The 18,035-nt window shown below is 54.9% G+C and overlaps 3 protein-coding genes across 3 annotated transcripts; 1 reads left to right on the top strand and 2 right to left on the bottom strand.

Moving 5' to 3' along the window:
• Window positions 1–306: 306 nt before the first annotated feature.
• On the top strand, window positions 307–1,300 carry CGCA056_v007081 (putative acyltransferase; the record flags this gene model as incomplete). Its single annotated transcript, XM_037322330.1, has 2 exons — window positions 307–1,024; window positions 1,098–1,300. The coding sequence occupies 2 exons, from the start codon at window positions 307–309 to the stop codon at window positions 1,298–1,300; spliced, it is 921 nt and encodes a 306-aa protein (XP_037178858.1).
• A 608-nt stretch (window positions 1,301–1,908) lies between these two features.
• Window positions 1,909–3,471, bottom strand: CGCA056_v007080 (uncharacterized protein; the record flags this gene model as incomplete). The annotated part of the gene is made up of 1 exon (XM_037322329.1): window positions 1,909–3,471. The coding sequence occupies one exon, from the start codon at window positions 3,469–3,471 to the stop codon at window positions 1,909–1,911; it is 1,563 nt and encodes a 520-aa protein (XP_037178857.1).
• Window positions 3,472–4,942: 1,471 nt separating this feature from the next.
• Window positions 4,943–5,735, bottom strand: CGCA056_v007079 (ATP synthase subunit delta; the record flags this gene model as incomplete). Its single annotated transcript, XM_037322328.1, has 5 exons — window positions 4,943–4,975; window positions 5,027–5,205; window positions 5,273–5,426; window positions 5,549–5,578; window positions 5,646–5,735. 5 exons carry the CDS (start codon window positions 5,733–5,735, stop codon window positions 4,943–4,945), a joined length of 486 nt encoding a protein of 161 aa, XP_037180010.1.
• Between the last annotated feature and the right edge of the window lie 12,300 nt (window positions 5,736–18,035).

The raw sequence follows: 18,035 nt of genomic DNA, 5'->3' as shown, positions 1-18,035 counted from the left end.
TCTCTCTCTCTCTCTCTCTTGCTCTACCTGACACGTGCCGTCTCCTACCTTCAACTCTCCCCCGAGTTCCGCCCTTGTGACGATCCTTCGTTCCTCGGCCTCAACCCCGCGCTCGAAAGCTCCTCAACCATCTCAACCCCATGAGACGCGCGCCCAAAGAAGCTTAACGCCCCGCCATCCCGACTTTCACACTTTCCCAGGCCTGCCCTCTTCCGCGCGCCTGTCTCTTTGTACGCCAGCAGCCGCCCGTTTCCCGCCGCCCGCACCTACCAAGCCTCCCAAGAATCCCAGCTCCCGCCAGCAGCCATGTCGGCTCTCCTGGGCTACATCTTCTCCTTCTTGAAGGGTTATGCCGCCCTCGTCGTCGCCCTCTACATGCTGTCCTTCGTCGTTCCCAAGGCCGCCTTCGGCGCCCGCGTCCTCGCTTCCTACATATCCCTCGTCGTAGCCGCACTCTACGGCGTCTTCGCCTCCATCTTCCTGCGCATCGTCGGCAACCCGGGCATCGCGCAATGGACCACCGCCAGAGCCTTCCACTACCTCATGGCACTCACCACCGGAGTGACCTTCGAGCTCGACGACCCTAAGGACATTCTTGGCAACACGCGCCCTGCCGTCTTCGTCGGCAACCACCAGACCGAGCTCGATGTTCTCATGCTGGGCGCCATGTTCCCCAAGTACTGCAGCGTCACCGCCAAGGCCTCCCTCAAGAAGACTCCCATCCTGGGCTGGTTCATGACCCTCAGTGGCTCCATCTTCATCGACCGCAAGAACACAAAGGACGCGAAGGAAGCCATGTCTGGCGCGGCCGACGAGATCCGCAAGAGGAAGCAGAGCGTGTACATGTTCCCGGAGGGCACCCGAAGCTACGCAAAGGATCCCGTCCTGCTGCCCTTCAAGAAGGGCGCATTCCATCTGGCTGTTCAGGCCGGCGTGCCCATCGTCCCTGTCGTTGCTGCAAACTATAGCCACGTTCTCTGGCTCAAGGGCCTCGTCTTCAACTCTGGAAAGATCCCTGTCAAGGGTAAGTCATCTGGTCGTCCAAAGACCACCTCAAACATATAAAGTGGCGTATGCTGACTCGATCTTCCCCGCAGTCTTGGACCCGATCCCTACCACCGGCCTGACCTCCGCGGACGTCGACGAGCTCACCCGCAAGACCCAGGAGCTGATGATGCGGGAGTACATCAGCCTCTCGGAGAAGGCTCAGGGCAGGCCCATGAAGATTGCCATCGCCGGTGACGTTGCGTCCGCAAAGGCAACCGGCGCCGATACCACGGATACCGTCTCGGCATTGTGAGCCGCTCCAACAAAGACAAACGTATCTGGAGAAGACGCCGCGCCTCTCCAGAAGATGCGTCCCCCAGACGGTGCATCATGTTCCTCGAAGGCACTGATCAGACCGTTTTCGCCAGCCAGGGCTTGGTCAGCAAATGGTGGTTGGTTATGGGTAGGGTAGACTTGGGGGGCATTCTTTGATACCCTATAGACCGAAGGCACTTGCATTTCTCACCTGCCATGTTGGGGCCCTCCATCAGGCCAGGCGAGTTGAGAAGACTAGATTATTCGGCATGATATGTAGATGAACCCGGCGTGCAGGTAGCATTTTGGTATGATGACATTTGAATTATTTTCTTCAGTTGAACATGAATGCTTGCGCTGTAATTTGCAGCCACGTGGGACTTCATAGTACGGCACAATAGCTGACAACGCCAATAACGACAGGAATCGGAGTATAGGCGAACCCACAGAAAACGTAGTCACTACAGCACGGGGCAACTAGGCGCTTGCTTCAACTCATGCATTCTGTAATTCATGCTGCTATCATAATCCCGTAATCCTGCTCCTTGTGCTATACACATTCTCTATGCAACTCTGGAGTATCCGGGCCATCGACCTCACCGGTCGTCAAACTTCAGAAGAAGCCCTGGTCAAGTCTGTGTTGATGACCAGATCATCCTTCCCCTTCAGATGCATAACAATGGTAAGACCCTCGACGCCCAGCTCATCGTCACCCTGCCCGACGTTCACATCCACGTCCACGCCAGACGATCCAAGCCTCTCTCGGGACATAATCTCAGCCTTCAACTGCCGCACTTCTGACGTCAGTCTCAAGTAGTGCTCCTTCCAGGTGCAGGTGTGTTCAGATGAAATCACAGGCGCTGGGCTGAAAACCTCAATTTCTTGCGACTGTCCGCGAGATTCGAAGCCGTGAGTTACGCTCGTCTTGTTGTCTTCTTCGACAACGTCGGGACCCGAGGCAGAGTGGGTCTCCTCGACTGTGTGTGAGACCTGAGTGTTGGTCTCTGACTCGACACTTGTTGACGTTCTGGAGTTTGACTTGTGGGAAGTCGAGGTTTGAACCTCCTCGACACGTTTCGACCTCAGGGGCGCCGGAGGCTGAGGCTCCTCTTTTGTTGCGTCGGTAGCAACGTCGACAACCTCGCCGACAGAGGGACGCGACGGTAAGCTTGTTTCGTCGTGACACGAGCTGCAAGTCTCAGCTCGCTGTCGGCCGCCGTGGTGCGAGTCCTCGACCCTTCGAAGCTGAGATCTCCAATTCTCAATTTCTGGCGACTGTTGTGTTTGGGCTTGCTGGGATATATTTTCCTCTTTCTGGACTCGGCGCAAGGGTCGTTGCATCCACGGCAGCGTCGTCTTTGACTTTTCCTCCACGGTGTCCTTTGTCACCTTCGTCACTCGCTTCAGCTTCGGCCACTCGACTGTTGGCTCGGTTGTGGCCGAGCCAATCTGGTCAATCGAAGACCTCATTTGGGGCGTGCTCTTGGTCTCTGTCACGACTCGTTGGCCCGTGATGGATCCTCGGTTTGGACTCAGCCATTCTGGAGGATTGGATAGTCGAGTATCCGGACTTGGCGGGGTATCCGAGGCTCTTCTCTTGATCGGGTCGACATCAAACGACTGAGACCTCTCCCACTCGCGAAGCTCGAGAGCCCGCTTGCCCTTCTTTTCTGCGGCAACCGCTGTGTCGAGACTGATTAGCCTGCTGCGGTTGACCGTGTTGATACCGGGTTTGGCCAGAAGTCTGTCGACGTCCACTACACTGAATGTCCTTGTCCTGTCCGTGACTTGGCTAGAGCTGTGCTGCTCTGACGCAGCGGATCCTGCAGCGAGATGCTCCATGATATGCTGTGTTCGCTTCAGATCGTCGGCATGATGGTACATATTGTCAATCTTGCGCTGGATAGGATCATCCAGCGGAGCATGAGACTGAAGCTCGTCAGAAGCATCCGCCGCTGCCTGTTGGCCCATAATGCATGCAATGCTGTGACGCTTGCTATGGTGGCCAGCATGTATGGCGTTGCACCTAGGATTGCCGCAGTCTCCATGAGTTCCAGCTGTCGTGGAAATGTCATTTTGCTGCGGAACACAGTCTGAGAATCTAGACTGATGCTCTCCGCGAGCAGTGGCATCAGTGAGTCGGGGCTCAGCAGTGACAACCTTTGTCATCTTGTCCGCAACAATGAAGGGGTTGTCTTTCAATGCCTGCAATGCAACTGTAGCATTTTGCACTGTCTTGGGGGAATGAGTGCTGTCCTGGTGGGAGGAAGACCGAAATCCCTCCTCAGTCACGTTGAAAGTGTGTTGTTGGGAGGTTATGACTGTATGCCCCGAGCTCTCCGTGCGTCGATGATCACCCTCGTCATCAGGGATTTCGCTGGAACACTGGGGGCAGACCGAATGACCACATGTGGCACAGAACGTCCGGGTCGTTACTTCCGCTCCGCACGAGTGACAAATGTTGCCGACATGCCTGGGAGTGCTGTTGGTACCATCCTGGTGGCGTGAGAAATCCTCTTCGTCGTCGTCAGAAAGCCAGCCGGAAGGTCGTGAGATTCCAAACTCTTCGAAGATATCACGAGCGTGACGCAGACGAATTGTGGAAGTGGTCAGCTCGGATTCCTGGGAATGATACGAAGACGCAGAGTTGTTCGAGAAGAAACGACGCGGCTTGAGGCTTGGTGACTGCAGAAAGGCAACATTCCTAGCAAGCTGGTCCTGCTGGCCCCGGGTTTTGGACCGGAGGCGTCCAGTCGATGCTATCTGACGCAGCTGCGTTGGATCCAAGTCCTTATTCTTGGGAGGTGTCAGGTAGGCTGATTGCTGCGGACGCAGCAACGGTGTTGTGTAGATCCTAGGCCGGCCCCAGTCCTCGCCCTCGGGGCCCTAGCCAGGGAACGAATGATCTTGAGATGGAGCCTTGGATTCCTCGACCATTGTGTTGCGGGTCGCTGGTATGGCGAAGATCTTGTCGGCTCGTTGACCCTAACCGAACCGAGTAGCGTCGCGTTCTATATTGCTTGGCAAGGTTGGCCTTCGCTTTGCAAAGCGAGGGGGAGTCGGCTTCGCAAACTTGAGTCGTCTTTGTGACACAAGTCCCTGTGGGATGTCGTCTCCTTCTCCATCAGACTGATAGATGGTGACGTCGGATCGAGGCGCTCGGTAGTTGGCAACGAAAGGATAATCCATGCCTGATAACAGTGGCAAGTGATTGTGTATGGCTGTATAATGCTGGGATAAGTTTAAAACAGTACTAGACCGGATGGATCGTCGTGGGTTGACGAACGACGCACCGGGATGAACGATACGGAGCATTTGTTAGGAGAAAGGTTTGCCTCGTAGGAGGTCAGGGAAGATATTTATGTAGGTTGGAGCTGGTGCAGAAGCCCCCATACCTGGGGTAAGAGTGAGGGGCATCAGTGACATATCCCTAGGCAAGCTCGACCCCTCGGCCCAAAATAAGACGGAAGGACCGTTCAGGCACGGCCCAAACGCGGGAAGCACAGCACGCACAGGTTCGAACTACAAGCAGGTGCTCAGGAACGTCGCACGTGGATTCAATTATGCGATGTTAGATGAGTTAGGGAATCCGAGTCTTTGATGTACAACGTCATTTGTCCGACGACCTCTTTTACACTCTCTATTTCAGGGCAGCCTGGAGGCTCTCGAGGACCTGCGGGGTCAGTCAGCGTGTGGCCTGCATAGCCATCCGGCAGCTACTCACCTCCAACTCGATCTTGGCCTCAGCAATGTCCTGCTCGCTGCCGCTGCCGTTGGCAACCTTCTGGGCCTCGGCGATCTGGGACTTGACAGCCTCAGCGCTGAAGTCCTCAATGGGGTAGCCCTCAGTGGCGTTGATGCTGAGGACGGAGTTGGGCTGGACAACGGCGAATCCACCGGAGACTACATAGCCGTCAGTTCCTTCAATTCGATATCCCTTGCAAGCCTGGCTTGCGGTTGGTGCACGTACGGAAGAACTGCTTGCTGGGACCGCTCTCCTCAACGACCTCGACCAGACCGGGCTTCAGCTGCTCGATGGAGGGAACGTGGTTGGCGAGAACACCCATCTCACCAGAGTCGGCGGGGATGTTGACCTGGACGACATCCTTGGAGCTGTAGATGGACTGCGATTGCGGCAATTAGCTCCGAACCCTTCAATTGGCTTCCTTCGGCGCATGCAGCATGCAATCGTTTGTCGTCGACTCGGCCGCGGCTCAATTCATCTCGGAGAACATCGGGGTCGTACCTGGTGAGGGAGGGACAAGCTCAGCTTGATCTGCAAATTGTCAGCGGGCGCTCGGGGTCGGTTCGGAGGCTGCACCGGTGCTTGCCTTGTCGGGGACGGCGTCCGCATAGGTTCGGCGCTGGAGGGGAGCGCGGATGGCAGCAGGGCGAGCTCGGAGAGCCGCACGCGCGATGCGGAGGGAGTTCATGATGGGCTGAGCTGGCAATGGGGATGTGTTGCTGGAGACAGCTCGGGTGAGGTCGCTGGCAGGAATCTTTCGGCTGAATCCATTCGCGATTCGGCTAGCGGGAGAAACTTTGGTCACGCCTCCGGGCACATGACCTCGAAGCACAGACCATGAGCGATAAGCTGATAAGACCTCTGCGAGGATTCCAACGCCGTTACGCCATAGTCATTCCCTTAACGTGTGTATTCAATTATGAGTCAACTATCAATAAGTCATGATGACCTCTGGTCAACCGCGTCGACAAGGTCTATTTTAGGTGGGTATTGCTGGAGTGTTTCCGACATCTTGCAGTCAAACTTGTTCTTCCCGCTTAGTAGGCGATGAAATCATGATGATAATAGCCCTCCCAACACCATGTCTGCTTGGCCAGTACCAACATGAACGCACCCTTGTGAGAGTTTGAAGCGTCCATATAGATACCTTCATGTTCCAGCTCCATGCAAGGTTCTCATATTGACTTTACGAAAAGAGTATGCAGTAGTATCCTTCAGGTCGACGATAATTTCCTCCAGTTTCGAGTTTGCGAAACCAATGGTCGAGTCGTATACCTCCAAATTCCTCACGCAGAACAAAATCACCCTGTGAAGTCTAGCTTTTATTCCTAATAACTTACAAAGCTTGACACACGGAGACACCCTGTTCTCTAGGATAAAAAAATCGATTTCAACTCACAACGATTCCGTCTGAGTCTCGTTCAAATCTGCCCCCACTCGTAACACTCAGTAGCAAGAATCTCACGAAAATTAATATGGCATCTACCTCGCTCTGCCCCCTTGAAGCATTGCCAGGAGCCGCGGTTCTTGAAGACCTGATGGCAATCAAATGTCCGAACGGCCCCCACATACCCACGGAGGAGGACTTGAAGAAACAGAGCCTCTTCGAAGTAACGTGCTCCCGATGCCACGAACGCGTTGTTCAAATGGCCCAACTCTTCTCCAAAACTTGTCCCAACAGCGACAGCGGATATGGTCCGTTAACGTATGGCATCGTGCGGAGCATGGCCGCGGGAAATCGACTGGGGGGCTGCAACCTGGACATAGCACATATGATGACATACCGATGGAGGATGGGGCAGCTTACTGATCGCGCTGTCAAGAAATTTGGTCTTCCTGCGCCGAGTAACGAAACCTGCATCATCTGGGAGGGACTTGGTCTTTGGCTCTATCGACATCGCATGTCAGACTCGGAGTCAAGACAGAACCTTGAGAGCCTTCGACAACTGGCCAACCAAAAATTCTTTCAGCCCCAAGAATCCGGGCCACAGCCTGATAGTACCCAGGGATATTATTTTGGACGCTTCATTGAATATCTATCGGCAGCAGTTACTGAGGCGCGCCTACCAATAGATGAGACCGGCAGTTGGTTGAAACAGTGAAGGCTTACGTCAACTCCTTTACGCATCTGTCCTGAAGCACTCTCTGCCAGCTCTCTGGTCAGATGAAGAGTTTTCTAAGTAATTTAAATATCCGGAATGTAGCTCCTGACGCGCAGCGAGGAAGTTACATGCAGTGATACCACCAAAGCTCGGGTGCAAAATCAATACGATGTATCTCTTCGCGGATCAGTCGATCTCTGGGGGCCCTTCGCGAATTAGTCGGCTGAGTGGCGCTCATGTGAGGTTATTCTCAGAGCCCAGGGCAGGAGGTAGGGCTTTAAGGGGGTAGGCATGGAGGGGCAGAAAGAAGGACATGGAGGGCTACGCTCCGGAAGTTTTGCTGAGGACAGTATCAATGTCGAAGGTCTGGTTATGGCAGACTACTGACATCTTGATTGTTCGCAAACGTACACTCTGAGGGCTAGATGCGGTTGACAAGCACTAGGTGGCGGGAGGCGTTTGTATTGGATGAAGCGCAAGTCAACCACGACGAGAAAAATGTGATTCAACAGCTTGAACCACGGCGTTCCATATGGTCACTTAGTTCATGGACAATCCCGCTCGAGACAACCCGTTCTTGACAGTCTTCAACAAAGCTTATAATAGGGTTGAGACCTCCCGGTCAGACAGACATCCCCATAGCAAGCTAGTTGTCAACCAGTAACCATAACCTCGATGAAGACGCTCAACTATGTGCGAAATGCTCTAAGATGACAAGAAGCCGTTGACAGCCAAGTGAGGGAAATGTCAAGCCCCCTGAGTACTCCAGTTTGATATAGAAATTGGACCATGCGATAGGTCACAGAGTAAATTTCTCCTTTGTCGTTGACTGACTGATCTCCAGTGGAGGAGGCCAAATTAGAACGACGGAAAGAAGGACATTTACTCATGTTTTGGCGTACTCCCGCTGAATTCTTCCCTTTGATAGACGTCTCGGTACTCCATGATGGTCTACGAAAGCCATCGACATCACGATGACTGTGAATAGTTTTGACGTTATGCCAAGTCTCATCAACTATAACTTCGTGACATCAAGGGGCCAGATGATCAGTCAATCACAGATAAGGCCAGTCACTTGTAATACTTGATCGACGGCTGTTGCTCGTGAAATACCAGGGCTGATTATGAAGTGATGGGCGTCACTGATATTCAAACTGACAAAGTAAGTGGTCAAGCCACGGAGGGCAATCAACAACCTACGTAACTCACGAGAAATGGAAAAAAGCGTGAGATGAACATGAGAGCCGGTTCACAGTTTTGAGGTCATCGACCCACGCCAATCAACCTCGGAATCGAGACACTTGACCTGTACCGATGCTCTCCCGCGGTGTTCGACCCAAGATGTCTCTGGCTTCCCGGAGAATGGTAAGCGGGCACGCCAGTAACATTTTCAACCAGCTGTGGAGGACATATTGAAGGATTGAACATGCTCCGAACAGAATGATAGTCAGTTTTCCTGGTCTGCTTCAATAGCTGAAACGTCAAAGTCTTGCTCTCCGTTAAGAATGCTGGACGTTGATCAATATCCCACCTCGCAATCCTGTGTCAATAGTTTCAACCAGGAGAGACAGCCAAGACGATAGTTGCAAACGACGAGACAGTACACCATAAAGGCGCGTAGTTTATTCCAAACAACGCCAACAGAGTTATTCAACACATGTCGAGCATATACCTCAAAAAGCAACTCAGCCAGCTGATCAAGAGATACCTCTCTTGTAAGATTTGCGCAGGATGACCATCCCCACAAAGAATGCCTCATGAAGGCATGTTCCTCCTGCCTGCCCTCAGCCTCGTCTGTCTCCGGCAGTCAGCACCGCTCAATAGCCAAGACAACATCGTCATCAAGCAGCCGCAATCACAGACATCACCTGCGCCTGCGTCTGCAGACACCTGCCAAGGCCTGCATACGGCGTTGACTTACAAGCCGGCCGCCCATCGCCGCGTTCCGCCTACAGAATCTCACGCCCAAGACACATGCATCTCAGCCAGCCCCCTCACGCATGGGGTCTCATCCAAGTCAGCTCATAGGCTTCACATGCCACTGACATACTCACATAGAATGCAGTGTAAACCGGATATCTGACAAGCCTTCAGCACAAGAGATCTGACAATACACGACATAGCTCGAACAGGGCAATGATGTGCCGTGAACAACACCTGAATATCATCTCCGCCGCCATACAACTCGAGTCAATTCGACATGCGGCTAACACTGGTAGTTTGCGTCTCCGACTGCTGCGTACACGCCCAACGACAATCACCAACCCGTGACCGTCGATCACATCTCCCAAAGAGTCGCCTGCTGCATGATACTCGACAATCATTGCTAGATACCACCAGCCCGACAACACACCATCTCTAAACCTAAACGTACACGCAAACACGGACCGACAAGCCACAAGAAAAAAATCCCGAACGCCTCACAGAATCCCATACCCGGAAAGATGGCAATGGGAGTGGCGAATACGCACACAAAGGAGAACAAAGGGAACTTTCCTCTCCGACTTTCGGACCGGTGTGAAACGAAACACATTGTTCTCTCCCTGCCCACCCTTCCTCTCCCCCCAAACCCAACCTTGCTGATCGGTGATGATCGATTTCCTTTGCGCCCCAAATCCGAGCCGAGGAAAGGACGAGAATTGGAGAGAGGGAGGCATTGACGGCGGCGGCGGCGAGACGTCGCTACCCGTGCCATCCACCAGCAACTGTTAACCGACAAGATATGCGGCTCATGAAACACCACGATGACGGCCCTGGAGATAGGGCACCCAGCGAAAGAAGGTGATGTCACACCTCTACACGCCGTGACTCGCGAAATGCGCACCGGCACGATCGAACCGGGCGAAGAGGCAGGCAGACTTCTTTTGCCGCCGCCGCGGCAAAACCCCCAACTTCCTTGTGTCACCCAGGGGCTCCCGTATTCCTCTCCACGTTCTGGAAGGAACCGAGACGCTTGAGATGGGACGAAAACAGCAGCGATGGACACACGATGCGGCGAAAGGAGACGGGCAAGGTTATGGATAAGGCCTGCTGGATGTGTAACACGACTTTTTTCTGCCCAGTTATCTCTCAAGGCCAGCTGCATCAGGCTCACCTTACACCACGGCAAGGCAACATGATCGCAGGGTCGTCCAGCAGCGGCGGCACTGACACGAGTAGGCAAGACAACGGGGCTCCTCGGAGAGTTCGGTCATCACGGGTTGGTTGACAGGAGTCAGTCAGCGCAGGAAAGATAGCTTCTCGATGCGACTGCCCGTCGTATGCGAGCGCCCGTCCGACACGAGAAAAAACGGGTGGTGGGCTGCAGCATGTCACTCTGTAAGCGTACAACATACTTTGTCTGCCCTCGAAGACCCTGGATTTCGCCATGAGAAGGGGTTCATGCTCGCAAACCCGAGAGATCACAGGCAATAACAATGCGCATACGAAAAAAAAGTGAACAATGTCCATGCCTGTTGTCATTCGCTTCGCAGACAATCCGGCACGCTAGAGTTGAGAGTCAATCGCTCCTGCGCAGCTGACCAACATCTGAATCGCTGGTAGTCTGGAGGGGGGAAAAGGGCCCCCTTCCACCGAGGGAGGACCTTACCCAAAGCGGCCTCCCGAGACAGGAACAGATCTCAGCGCTCCAATTGGGCCTCGAGATTGTGGTATGTTGGAGAGACATGCTGCCTCTTTGTTCGAAGCGATGGGGTGGTGGTCGTCCTTTGTTTCTGTCGCTCACCGCCTCCTGTGACCCTTTCCCCCACGACGAGACCAACACGGCGATTGGAGGGGAGCTGGGGGAAGGGGTTGGGGGGAATTATCCCGTTCTTTTGGTCACTCGGAGAAAGCCTAAATTCCTGCTGCTGAAGCTGCTCCCGAACCCCCCTGCTCTGGCGTTTTTGATGCCGGAGTCTCCTTGGGGATGTTTCCTTTGTCACAGGTTTTCCAGACAGGAGCTTCTTTTTTGTAATGTCTCATAAGCTACCTCGACAGCTAGGGGGGGGGGGGAGGTAACCCGAACTACTGGCAGCTACTGTGTCTCACAGAGGCTTAAGGCGACGAGGCAAGGTCGTCGTAGCTCCGGCGGCCCAGCTCGCATTCTCGCAAGGTTGGATCGTCAATGTCGCTACCCGTATGGCTTACGGGTGCCATGCGTCGCGTGTGCAACTCGGCAACCCTCTCCCCTCCGACGCCACAAGCTTGCCATCTCATTCTCATGTGTCAAGAACAGTTTTGGGCGTCGAGGAGGGGGAGAGGGAGGAAAGGATTGGCGCCGGGCTGGCGTAGAAGGCAATGGTCTGCGGTCTGCAGAAGCTACACACACCAAGAAAGATGCCAAATCATCGGAGAGTAGAGCGACGGAGGAGCGAACCTGTCGATCACCTTAATGGTTCCCTCCCACATAGGCCGTGGGGAACCGTTGGTGTTGCTCCCTCCCTCTCTTTTTCGGCGCTACCCGCTGCTACCGCGTAAAGAGTCGCATACTACCTCAGACTGTGGTTGCAGTGAATCCTTCCGCCAGTCGTCGCAACCGTAGGCCATGTCCTCCTCTGAATGCAGGGTATTTGCGTGGTGAGAGCTAACAGGTGCCCCCGTTTAATGGAACAGGGGGCGGATATGCGACGCGGGGTGGGAATTGAATTGGCTCGCGGCGTGTTCGAACTCCAGAATTTCCCCTCGCAAGTTGCGCCAGCCCCTGGATCCGCGGGCGCGGGTTGGTGCAAAACGTGAGGGGGTGAGAAGGACAACTCACAAATGGAGTCTGTCTCGTCGGGGACGCCCGAGGCGGCACCATCGCGTGCCGCTGTTCAGGTCTGAGAAAGTTGGAACATAATCCTGCGAGTCCAAGGTGCCGCCAGCGACGCTCAGTGTCGTCAACAAGCAAGACGTGTCATGGCAAAATATCTCTTGGCAAGGGAGATATCTCCGGGGAACTGCTACTCCAGAGAGAACAGGCCACAACCTAGTGAACCCCGAAATGAGAGGAGGCGTCGTAAATGCCATGGAAAATCGCGAATTGTTTTTGTCGAAGCGCCCGTTAGCTTGCCCGTCATCCCGCCATGATGCCCCCCGTCGTCCAGAGGACCGCAGATGAGCAATGGTCAGGACGATGTCAGCAACACGAAAAGTGGAGGGGGATGCATGTGCCGGAGATTCTTCTCGCACCGACGTTCACTCTCGTGATTGAGGGCCAGTGTTTACACCGCAAACTGGGCCACTTTGGTCCCACGGTTGCCCGGAATGGAGATCAACAAGCGGCCGGCTCGGCATTGGCGACGACATTTCCTGCGGGATATCCGCATCGAACCGCAAGTAAGTACCAAGACGGCATCGAGACCGTCCGCTTCGTTTATCGAAGCCTTACGAAATATCTGAGATTCGCGAGCCCTTTGCTCAGCCCCAAAACAAAACATGAGAATTCTTCAAAACAGAACAAGGCTGGGCATCTCTTCTTTGAAGCCTCGATAGCGTCCGTTCCGCGTCGACGGCTTTGTTGCCGCGGAGGGACCAAAGAGCCAGAGGCCGTTGGGAATCTCTTGGCGGTGTCCGAGCCAGATCTCCCGTTGGTGGCCGGCCAGCAAGAAGTTGAAACCCCGCCAGACATGTGCCTGTGAGTGGACGGAAATGAGCATGGTATGGGGGGGCCTGCGGCTCGGACGGCCGCGGTGGTGAACATTGCTGCTGCTGCTGCTTCTGCAACACCCGCGGCGCGTGCTCGATTCCGCATCCCGCGCTTCATCTTTTCGCTGCTGCTGGGCTCTGTTCGACGCCAAGAAGTCGCAGTTGGGAAACACACATATGGCTTTCGTCCGCAGCGGGTTGGCTGGCGTCATGGTGCATCACATAATGCTCTCCGATACTTTGGTCTCACAGTCTCGGCGAACTGAGACTGCTGCGTGTGATGGGCGGCGGCGGCGGGTGACGGGATTATTGGGGGTAATTTCTGCATTCGGGATTGAATGCGCGGCTTGCCCTTTGCCGGCCTTGCTGGCTCCGGACCTACGGCATCTTCATCATCATCATCATCACAATGACATCCACAGCGACGGGACAGGCTTGTATGGGTCAAGGCCCAGCAAAGCAAGCTTTGAAGGGACGTACAGCTTATGATATAATTGATGTCACAGCTTTTTGCCTTTTTGATGTGCTGGCAGTGCTTCTCGCTGCTGGCGGCAGCCGTGGGCGAGCTTGACTTTCCCAGTGACCCGAGGCAATGCATGGCATCGTCCAGCATGGCATGGCGATGGCATGGCCCGCGCCCTCCTTAGCCTCCCATTGGGCGAGTCAGGAAGCAGACGGGCCGGGATGAGGGCTGTTTCGCTGAAGCTTGTCTTCCGTGCGATGGGCCCTCTACGGGATTCCTGTCCTCCAAGAAGTTGCTGTGTGGCTCTTGAGAGCAAAACACCCAACACTTGCATGTGGACGGAGGCATGTTTGGCGTGAGGATTGGGCCCAAGATGGGGTCAGCCCGCCGACCGTCGGACGACGGCACACTAGAAGCGCCTTGCATGTACCCGCGACGGGCTTGTGAAGAAACCGGGAATCACAACAGGCTAACAACGAGCTGCCTGTTGTCTAGCGGCTAGGGCAACTCAGTGGTCGACGGGACGGGCTTTTTTTTGGCTTTGTGCTTGGGAAAGTTGGCAAGACGAAGCGAAGGACCGTCGACTGTTGTTTACCCCTCCGTGGCTGGCATTCTGCAGACGGTTTCTGAGATTATTTCGGCGCTACTCTAGCTGCAACGGCAGTGACGGGCCACTTTCACTTTCACTCTGCGGGCAGAGCAGTCAGATGCTGGATGCTCTTTGCATTGGCATGAGCATTGGCGGCATAGAGGATCCAGAAAGGGCTGAGCTTGCCTGAGCTCCATCAACTGGCAAAGATCAAACAGCTAGCCCCCAAGCAGTTGCAGGAAGTGCTATGCGGTAATTGGGGCAGGGTAAGGGCATGGCGCTCCATAGTCCGTCTGATGTGCTCCATGGTGCATCGAGGACGCAGACGTTCATGTGCGTTCTTCTGATGTCGTCGTTGCGAAGGGTAGCATGGTAAGGGTTGCTGTAGGGGAAACGGATTACAGCGGAGGGTTGCGGGTAACGGGTGTACCTGGTGGTGTAAGACGAGGATGGCTGGCCATGGTGTTCGGAGTGCGCGCTGGGGAAAACTCGCGCAGGGCAAGCACGACAGCACGGAGTAGGAGAAAATTGTCTCAATTTGATCGAAGGCTGGAGACGCAAAACCAGGGGACGGCCCATGCAGGCATCTGGGGGGCACGATGTCGAGTCAAGGCCCGGCGTTTTGGATGATATTGTCATGGTCTCTGGTGGTGCAGCTGGCGCAGCTGGCAGCCAGACAGCTAATATGGCGGCTATTATTCCTCGGCAAGAGCCGGGCCAGGAGCAGGAATATATCAAAAATACCCCAAACAAGCTGTGGACTGCGCTGAAAGGCTGATTGTGCTGTGAATAGCAACAGAGTGGAGGAAACAAAGACAGCGGCGGATGGGTGTGGTGCTTTAGACCAGACCAGAGTCACTTGACTGGACACATGCAGGGCCCGAGGGTGATTGCCTGCTTTGCTTGGTATTCGTGATGGGTGATTGGAGACGGATGGTGGTTGGAGTGGTGATTGGTAGCGAGACAGGAAGAAGCAGGCCAGTGGAGGAACAGGACAGAGTGGGAAACCAGAGGTCAGAGCTCGCCTTGTCAGAGCTAACCTAGCTGGCATTGGCTGCAGGCTGCAGCAAATAGTGGAGGATGGAATCGAGGACAGATTGAAAGATGAGATGAGACAGCGCGGAAATGGGCCAAGAGGAACGGACGGCTGCCTCACGAGGACAGTTGCGGGCTTGCAGCAGGTGCTGCATGTCGACGGAAGGGTTGTTGACTTGGTATGGTCATGGTATGGCCATTGCTGACACGGCGCCATCCATCGACTGCAACCCGCGACTGGAGTGAGAGTGTTTGTGGTGTAGCGTCGTAGCGTCCATTCTTGGGGTGGTTTCTGGAGATTATCGTTCCAAGGTGAACCAGCGGTGACCTGTGGTCATACGAAAGTAATATGGAATAGACATGTCACTCCTCGCTTGTTGACCGAGATGAGCTAACGTGAGCCGGTGCCAGTGCCATTGCCAGTGCCAGTCAGCAGAGGGAATTGAATGGGACAGGGAAAGAAAAAAAAACAGAGAGGACGGATCCCGCGCGCCATCATCTCGCGTGTCCCTCGGCCTTTCACCGTCAGACTGGGAGCTGTCACTGCGAGACTCCCATCGCCCATTCACCGCAAGCGATGTGGATGCCGTCAGGACTGTCCCCGTCGCGCAGACCGACCACTGGAGGAGCGAGAATTGGTCACCAGCACTCCACCGTGTCATTCATTTGGCTTCAGTGGGTGAGTGGTGGATGTGAATTGACGACGGGCCTTCGGGCAGTACGTACCGACAATTGCCCGGGAGGCGGTGATGGACCTTGGCGGCCTTGCCATTCCCGGCCGCCGCAAGGGGAGATTCTAGTGCAGAGAGAAAAAGCACGGGCCAGCTCTCACAGTGGGAATCGACGGCTGCCGTTGGCTCCGTTTTCGGCTCGAAGCTTAGGTTCCTTGGCGCGGTACCCGACGCAAGGCGACAAAGTGCCGCAGCTTCCCGCCAACGACATGTGTGTCTCGAGGTCCCTCAGCCGTGCGCCTCTGGGCGTTTCCAGAGCGAGATTGACTGCCTGCGCACCGTGTGGGGCCCAACCAGCTCCAGTGTCTGGATCAGCACGCCTGGTTTAGGTAGTAGCCTCCCCAAGACTCCGATCCATCTCCATTTCCCGCCCGCCTGTCGATGATGCCGGTCTCTTGCTTCCTGGGCTTGCCCTTTTTCCGCCTAGCCGCCTTTTCATCATTCAATGGGGAAGTTTTGCTTGGGGAGGGCCCCCCTGCGAGCCCTGAGAGACAGGGCTCCCCCCACTGACACTTGAGTTTCCTCCCCCCAACCCAGTAAACGTGCCACCCCCGGCGACGTACGGGAGAAGACGCGAGAGAAGAAAAATTCGAAGCAGAGCCAGCATCCCCACGGCTGCTCGCCGGGGAGAACAGGCGAAGAAAAATTTCGCAACAAATTTGGGGACCAGTCCGAGCTCAGCTCAGGGAACAAAAAGTTCAACGCATTTTGACTGACGGACGGGGTCCAGCCCGCGCAGGCCAACACCGGTCCCAGTCCCCCAAAATGAAAAGCGTAAAAAACACGAGGTGAGGGTTTAAAAAAAAAAGGGCCACAAGGAAAAAAAAAAAAAAAAAAAAAAAAAAAGGGTGAATGAGACCTCACTTGGGGGGGGAAAAACCGCATCGCAATAAAACCCTCCACGCGGTTTGCCTGCATCCGCATCTCCCAGCGCCCGCTGCTCCTCTCCCATTGTTGTTGCTGCTGCTGCTGCTGCTGCTGTCAACTGTCAAAGCTGTAGCTCCAAGCTCGCAGTCCGCAGTCCGCAGGTGCTGCTGCAGCGCCTGTTTGCCAAGATCTTCAAATACCTTGCACTGCCAAGCCAAGCAACTTTCTCTCTCCCTTTTGCCTTTTGAGGTCTACGGTCTGCGGTCCAAGATCCAACAGATCCAGATTCCGAAGGTCTTAGGTTGATCCAAAGTCTGAGCCTTTTCTTTTTCCTCGGCAACCCGCGTCCACGCATCTGGCTCCCTTCCCTTGTCCTGCCGGCCTGTCTGCCAAATTTCCTGCAGAAACGCGACAAGGACGCACAAAGGGAGTACCCCCAAAAAAACCACCTTACGCCAGACACACCCACCGCACCTTATTCTGCTGGTGTTTCCCTTCACCCTCTCTGTCCGTCTGCCCGCCTGACCAACGACAACGAGGACGGAACAGCTCCTCAGGAAACGAAAGACGACTTGCGTGTTGCACTGTTGCAGCGAGCGACCTTATCCGCATCCCACGCCCTCTTACGGCATAACGCCCACATACCCGCCCATCCATCATTCAATCAATCTGCAATCACTCGCCCGTCGCCCACTCTTCTTCCCCTCCTCCGGCCTCTCTGCTTTTTCCCTTCTTATTGGAATAGAGAGCAACAGAGAAGAAGAGAAACAGACTGGAATCTACCAGCTGGCACACACACACACACACACACACACACACACTCATACGCCCACCCACCATCAATCGACACAGACACCACGCACCACACCACCCGACCACACTTCCCGAAGCAACGGGCAGCACCAACGAGGCGGTAAAGGGAATTTGCCTTGCCCTAACAACAACAAAAAAGCTCGACGAGTGACCTCCGCTAGTCGCGGCTTCTATCCGTACCCGTCGCCACTCCCACTTCTCTCTGTCAGGTCCTAGGTCCTAGGTCCTGGCCCCGTTGGCGTTGGGTTTCCCCGGCAAATACTTCTACATACCCATCTGCCCCCTACCCTTAACTGGCTCTCCCAGACACCACACTCCTGCTCGGCCAGAAAAGAGCCCAAGCCCTCAGCCTCCGAGCATCCTGAATTCATCCCACGTCCATCCCCGAACACGCCAAGAATAACCCGGAACCTGTTAAACTTCTTCCAACCCGCCCGAGCATCTATCCCAGCGCACAGCACTCTACTGCCTACCGCCCGTTGCCGTTTATCCTTTCCCAGATATTTCCCTCTCACACACGCCCAACCCAACACCAACACACATCACTCTACACTACCTTTCCTGCGCCACGCTAGGCCCGACGTCATCTGCTCGCCCACGACACAGTCATCCTTGTGCCACGCCCAAGCCCGCCCTTTCATTTGGGATCTACACTCCGATTCAGTTATTCTTGTACACCCAGGACCCTGAATCGACCTGTTCCCATCCCACCAACTACGCCTCACATTGAGGCAACGCCCGGTCGTCCTATAATCTCCCTCAACTGCCACTACTACTTCAG

The sequence above is a fragment of the Colletotrichum aenigma genome (assembly GCF_013390185.1).
Source record: "Colletotrichum aenigma strain Cg56 chromosome Unknown KSG_Cg56_contig04, whole genome shotgun sequence".
Lineage (NCBI taxonomy): Eukaryota > Fungi > Ascomycota > Sordariomycetes > Glomerellales > Glomerellaceae > Colletotrichum > Colletotrichum aenigma.
This window is presented reverse-complemented; position numbering and strand designations above follow the sequence as displayed.